General features: G+C 28.4%; 1 protein-coding gene across 1 annotated transcript; it reads left to right on the top strand.

The window, feature by feature from the left end:
- Positions 1 to 1,599: 1,599 nt before the first annotated feature.
- On the top strand, positions 1,600 to 6,488 carry LOC108781499 (circadian clock-controlled protein). The gene is made up of 4 exons (XM_018549473.1): positions 1,600 to 1,660; positions 4,715 to 5,095; positions 6,101 to 6,250; positions 6,340 to 6,488. Exons 1-4 carry the CDS (start codon positions 1,600 to 1,602, stop codon positions 6,486 to 6,488), a joined length of 741 nt encoding a protein of 246 aa, XP_018404975.1.
- Positions 6,489 to 7,555: the final 1,067 nt, after the last annotated feature.

Consider the following 7,555-nt stretch of genomic DNA (forward strand, 5'->3'; position numbering starts at 1 on the left):
TGAAGTCAATACTTATAAGTCAAACTGATTAGAAGTATATACGAACAATTGTCGACAGCAAATAAAAGAGTTTAACGCGGGTTCTATCTATTAACAATAGTATTCTTCTCATATTTTGTATGATTGGTTAATTTTCTACAGCTTAAGATTCTACTACCACTATGACTTCTATTGTAGACCCCGTGTAATGAAACTTTATGTTTAATAATTGTGTAACTTCTTGTCTAATCTAAAGAAAAGAACATACAGATCGTAGCCCTGGCCTAAGACCTGAAAGTCCTTGTTGACATTTTCCAGCATCGGTATCGTAATCTCCTCGTATGTAACTTTGCACCTATCTTTCGCATAAGTTGGAACTAATCTTACATATGTAACGCACTTATTTATTACTCATCACGTTAGTATAACTTATTATATGACGATATTATGTAAGTGAGATTGAATTGCTTGTTATGCTTTCGTGTTTAATAACGCAGTCACGAGTAAAATTTTTTTGTACTTTAATCGTACTTTTATATCAAGTTGAAGATATTGGATAATTACAACTATTACAACTGCTATATAGGTAATAAAATTGCTTAATATTTACAGAATAGAATAAATTTGCGTACAAATGAATTTAATTAACTCATTAAAATGATGCATTTATTAGATGAAATAGTATTTATGTTGGCACAGTAATATTATATAATCATTATATAATAATTACTAAGGAAAAGTTAAAAAACAGTTCAAGATAAATAAAGATAAAAAGATTCATAAAGAGCAAGTAATGATCTTTAATTTGAAAATTATTCAAGTCTTGAAGTCTTTTCTCAACATCTTTCATAATATACAAAAATACAATAATGATTATGTATATGTCACTAATTCTTAAATAATTAATATGGAGACACACTGTTGATTATATTATTCACCTGAGGCCATCAAGTAAGAAGATGATAGTCTTCATTTAAGAAAAAAAGGATATGTTATGTTGTCACTTGCAGAGAACAGGAATCGCGCTCAAGGGGACCGTCATTTTTGATTTATTTGATATAATAGCTTTGTCGCTTAAGGCTGAAATTATTCAGTGTTACAAGTGAAGTTTCTTTTAAGATATATTATTAGCTACGCGTATGCAGAAATAAATGACAGGAGAATTACTGCAGCAGCAATAACAGCATTTCGAAAGCCAGCGATCCCGCCTTAGAACCACGATGCGTAAACGGCCGCTCGCGTCCTCATCCTTGGAGATCGCGAAAAGGGCCGCGTCCTCATCGCGGAGATGTCGGAAGATTGCAATGCTTGGGGTCCTCCCATAATTCCGGCGGATGTATGCGAACCGCGTGTACGGTCACGTGCATGTGCATATGTCGTGTGTCAATCTTGGGCTACGGCCCTGACTGAGTTAGGAGGAGGCATTCTACCGTAAATTCACCATCGCCTTCTACGTTGTCGTCCGAGTGGGGTAATAGTGGAGAAAGTGCACATACTTTATATATATCCGTTCGACGGGGCCATCGCACGCATTTTCGACATCGCTGTAGTTAATTGCGAACACACTCGTCATATAAAAAAATATTAAGTACATCGCAACCACGCAGGATTATCGGCAAGATGATGCTGATCGGGTTCGTACTGTTCGCCATGTGGACCAGGATTGCCGTGTCGGAACTGCGTAAGTTCCCTTCGTCTTTTTTTTTTTTGTTAAAAGTACAATTATGTATTATTTTATATACAATGAGCAATGGCCACAGTTGCTTAAATAAAAACTATAAATAAACACTATAAATAAAAAATATAAGGTAATCAATATAAGATAATCAACTTATAAATAAAAAGTGTCTATTGAATTAAATAAAATTGTGTCACTAATTGCCGTTATACACAATCTTATAACTAAAAGAGCGATAAAATTATTTGCAATAATAATGTATAGACGAAAAATTAAAAATACTTTTTTTTGTTTGATAGCAAATAATCAAGGATTGCTTGTACAATAAATTTATTGGCTGTATTTATTTTATTTTTGCACATAAAATTGTTTCTTTTTTTTCTCTCTCAGTTTTACCGTTTATTAACATAATGTATTATACATAAAAAGTAAAGGTTATTAATTGTTTTTATTTAAAAAAATTGATTTCTTCATTTATAGGACTTTGTAATTAAAAAAATTTTCAAAGCAAGATATTACGACTCATAAATAAGATTTAAATTATAATCTATCAATCGCGTTGCAAAAAAAGCGTTTATTCAGATATTATTGAACAAGTAAGATCTCTTTGCAGTCATACCTAACAAGTATTAGTTAAAAAAAACATAAAACTAGATCTTATATTTGCGTAAATTGTAGACTATTAGATAAAATATAGATTGCCGTTTTAATGAAATAAACTTCCGATTAACAGAATAGAATAGATAAAATGTAAAATAACCTTGGACATCATAAATATTTTTTGATTATTTGATTTGTAATCATTTTTATAGCAGTGATGTTGTATGAGTAATTCAGATAAAGTGTTTAAATAATCTAAATGTATTGAAGATGAGAAAAGGATAACACAATTGTCTTATAAGCATAGGATTTTTAAGTTACACGTGAAGTGCTGATGTATTTTGTATGCAATTATAATTTGTTTTTTTTTTCTTATAATTTCTACTGTGATGTATCCACAACTAATGATTCATAAAAGTGTGCATCATTAAGCAATCAATAGAAAACCAGGAAATACAGAACTTTATTGAAGAAAAATCGGATGACTATATTTGCTACGTGGAATGATACTGTCGTTACTCTTATGTACTGCATACACGAGACAATATAATCTGCAATTTAATTTTGTACTTTTACTTCATGTAATGGTTTTCTTGTCGCCGCTCAAACTCCACCGTGTAAAACGGTATAATTACGAATGTGTTCTTGTTTTTAATGAGTGAAACGCAACGTTGTTATTTTTTTCTAAAGTTTATTACTACCATTTAAATCTTTCAAAACAGGTGTTTCAAGAACACGAACGTTTTCATCGTTTTACAATTCACAAATTCCTTTGCAATTAATAGTCTTTTAATTCGCAATTTGTAAAAATTATAGACGAAATAAAATTTTAATTTACAAACATATGATAATTAACAAAGTACAGCAATAATTAACCTTGATAAGTATACATTAGAAGAAATATAAATAGGGGTAAGAATATAGCAAGAATATATAATAACAATATAGTAAGAATATAAATATAAAAAAATATTTTTGTCAGAAAGGATTTCATATCTTGTTATGAAACACAAGTATATTAAATTTAATAAAGAATTATAGAGATCTATATTTATTAGAAATACATAATATAAAATATTCGTTCTTTCCTTTTAAAATTAACTATCTTTTTAAGACACTATTATTATTCAAATATAAGTAAATTATCGAGCTCTCAAAATTAAACAATTAGTCACTCTAAATATTAATAAAATAGGTAAGTGAGAGTCAATCCGCAAGTTAATAATTTGTGTGAAATTTATTAAACAATCTTTTATACTAAGATATTACATAAATTGATACGAACATTATTATTATACAATTGTGTCGATCAAATTTTAATAATTTACAAGAAAGTCAAACTGAAGAATTTATTTTTTAGAAATTAATTTTATCAACGCCGAAAATATATTGTCTTAATATTTCAATTTTTATCTTATTTTTTTAAATAATTCGTTATTTTTTTCTTATTGATCTATTCGCTTGTAGATTCTTTTTCAGTTATCTACATTCATGTTTCTATCGATGTTTCACGTGAATGTATACGAATTTATCACATTAAGCGCTAATAAAAAAGAGTAAAAAAAGGAAATACTCATTCGCCCGCCGGCTTCATAATTTCACTTTCTACCGTGCACTTTCGATTTTAGGCCTGGCCGATCGATTGGCCGGAAAAAAAAGCCGCTCTCTTAGTCATCGTCGAGTTCTTACGATTATCGCGTTCGCTCAACTGACGTCGTAACAGGGTGCAACGTCTGTGCTTGCTTACTTAAAGGTGCTTAATGACTATCTTTTACAACATTATGGCATCTTAAGAACAAATACAATGAAAAAATTTGTATCTTATTTAATTCTATTAACTTTGTTATTTTGAATTGTTGCGTATAATATAATATTTGTTTCATGAAATAAACAATTAAAGATTCTTTAATAAATTCCAAGAAAAGAAACTATGCGTAATTGAAAATTTATAAGGGAACATTTAGAAATAAGAAACATATTTTTGATTTTATATCTCAAATGTTATAAGTTATAATAAATTGTAATAAATGTTATAAATCATAAATATTTAATTGTATAACGTCTTTTTATATTTTATATGCTATATGATATTATCAAAATTTTTAATAATCTTTTATTATCCATGAAAAAATAAATATGAAGTTTATCTGAAATAAGTTTTCAACAGATTTAAATATATACCTAAGTATAATTTGATTTATAAATATGCATATGTAAGTATTTAATCCAAATATTCTCTCAAAAAATTTATATGATTAATTGTATACCTTTATATATTTATTTTATATTAATTTTAATTAGACTATTTCTAGATTTTGCAGATTAGAATAATATATTATATAAATTGATAGATCTTGTTTCTTCTGTATCGATTAAATGATTCATTTTGTAATAAATTATTTTAATACAGATAAATAAGTCTTTATATTACTATTAATGTACAATCGATATTTTCAGCTCCTGGAGTAACGTCATGTCCACGAACGAACAACTTATCGGAATATGATAAATGTGTTTTAAAGCAATTACAAGCGATCACGCCATATCTCGCCAAGGGAGTACCCTCTTTGAAATTACCAGCTTTAGATCCTTTGTTCCTACCATCCTTGACTATAGATAGAAATCTAGAATCCTTAAAAATTAAGGCCAACATGAGCCAAATTCGCGTCTACGGCGGCACAAATTATGTCATACAAGATCTCAAAGCAAATCCCAATGACTTAACGATTTCCATAAAGGCTCGAATGCCTCATATGTATGTAAGCGGCGATTATGATGTTCAAGGCAGACTGTTGTTGCTGCCTCTAAGCGGAGTTGGTAACTTTAAAGGAAATTTTAGTAAGTTTTTTAAAGAAATATACAATCTTAAATGATTTATGATAATCTCGTTTATTATATATATATATATATATATATATGTATATACATGTGTATACATATCTGGAGACATGGTAGTGTCTTGTTTCAATATACAGGATGTCCTATTTGAAATTTTTACATTAAAATATCTCGAAAAATATAAAGATTATGTACAATAATTGTAATACATACATCTTTTTTTTTTTTAAATAATTTCTATCTTTATTAAACTAATTAATGTATCTCATTATTCTGTGCATAAAAATATCAAGGCATTTCAGGATTGACAAGTAACGCGTTATTTGTAATAACGTCATTATCGTTACAAATTACCTTTTTCAAATACAAATACAAATAGGTGATAAACAGGTAACGACGTTACATTTTCTTCGGAGCAACATTGGTAACGCAGTTACATTTTTGGGATAATGATAACGATTTCATTAGTTACTTTTATCGTCACTATATTTCTAGCCACATAAAAGTTTTAGGGGTAGGTCTGATTGACTCTCTTAATCACGTAATCACGACTCCTTTTTTCACATCGTATTCACAGTTTACACGTATAGACTGCATTCCGTTTCACGCATTATGCGCAGGTGTATTATTTTATCTTTCTTTAATATTTGGTGAACAACAAGGATAAAATGATGTACCAGATTTCATATATTTATACTTTATCAGACTATAAGTACAACTTTTGTCTGAAACATTTTTTCTTATTTTTATAATTTTTGAGATATTCTAATGTGATAGTTAAAATGAGGCACTCTGATATTATAGACAGTGTTTATACATTATATACAGAGTATTTATATATATATATACATATATTGCATTTTATATTTAAAATTATCTTAAAATAAAGTTTGAGTGTGATTAAAACAATAATTGATATAAAAATAGCTAAGCATCAGTTATTTAATATGCTAATGTGGAATCTTTTAAAAATTGTGTTTTTTCATGGACATCTTTCAATTTCAGCTAACACTGATGCTCAAGTAAATGCACAAGCCAAGGAAGTTACTGACAAAAACGGCGTGCAACGAATTGAGATTGATAAATTAGTTGCTAAAATTCGTGTTGGTGATGGAAAAATTGTATTAAAGTCACCTCCTGCACATACGTTAGCCGGTATAAATGATATCTTATTTAAAACTTTAAGACTTAATAATTGTATAAGAGGAATACGTATTTGATGCAATGTTATATTCGTATTTTAGCCAATGCAGCTGCAACATTTTTTAACTCGAATCCCCGTCTAGTCCTGGATATAGCCAGTCCAATTATTGAGGATACAGCAGCAACTGTGAGCAAAGCTCTAGCCGCTAGAGCACTCAGTGTTCTTACTAAACAAGAACTCGTTCCTTAATTCTTAAGTAGTCGAGTTTTGTTCGGCTTGATATATTGTTTGGTTTTTCATAAAAAAGAAATAGAAAAAAGCGAATAGTACGATGAGTATATTAATCGTTTTTATTTAGTTCTTATCTAAACTTCTTTATCGCGCATCGTGATAATATTCACTGGTCAGTCGGTGATATATGTGTGTAGAGTTGTTACTTTATGTCCAAAGAAAATATTTTATTAATTAATCACCTTGTGCAGTTTCAGAGACATTCTTACACTTTTGTATGCGAAAAGCATTGGAATGTTTATTCTTTTATATAGCTGTGGATAGCATACACAATAACTTATATAAATTAATTAGACGTTTATTTGATAAATTGTTATTTACATATTTGTTTGTTATATAATCTCATTAAATGTGATAGTTAAAACTATCATGCATATCATATATGTATATTATATTCGATCAATAAAAGTAATATTTTAATTGCACAATGTCTTCTAGCAATCGTTTAAAATTAATCAAATTACATGTATAAAATATGTTTAATAAGCCATTCATTTTATTTCTACATTAATTTAAACATAATTCCTAAATTACCAAATTGTCTAAAGAAAAAAAAAGAGAATTGTAAAATTAACCAACTTATAAACGTATAATGCCTCTGAAAATAAATGTAATAAAACAATTTAAAAACACTTTCATAAGAGCTGGTGCGGGTATTGATGCGCAACTTAAATTTTATTACAACTAATGATATTAAAAATGTGAATCACGAGTTGCAATAAAATTTAAGTTGCGCAACAATATCCGGACTGACTCTTATGAAAGTGTTTTTAAATTGTTTTATTAGATTTATTTTCACAAAGAGAACCAATGGTGGAAGATACCAAGAAACTGAGAACGAACACATCTGTGTTTTTTCTACCATGCTCAGAAACAAAATATATAACACGTTTATTATTTATTTAATTTTACAATTTTTTCTTTCTCTCTTTTTCTTTTTTAGGAAGAAAATATACATAACATAGGTATTTTGAAAAGTTATAGCTTTACAATCTCGATATCACCGATATCGTTAATATTAATCG

Source organism: Cyphomyrmex costatus, unplaced genomic scaffold (assembly GCF_001594065.2).
Source record: "Cyphomyrmex costatus isolate MS0001 unplaced genomic scaffold, Ccosl1.0 scaffold825, whole genome shotgun sequence".
Classification (NCBI taxonomy): domain Eukaryota; kingdom Metazoa; phylum Arthropoda; class Insecta; order Hymenoptera; family Formicidae; genus Cyphomyrmex; species Cyphomyrmex costatus.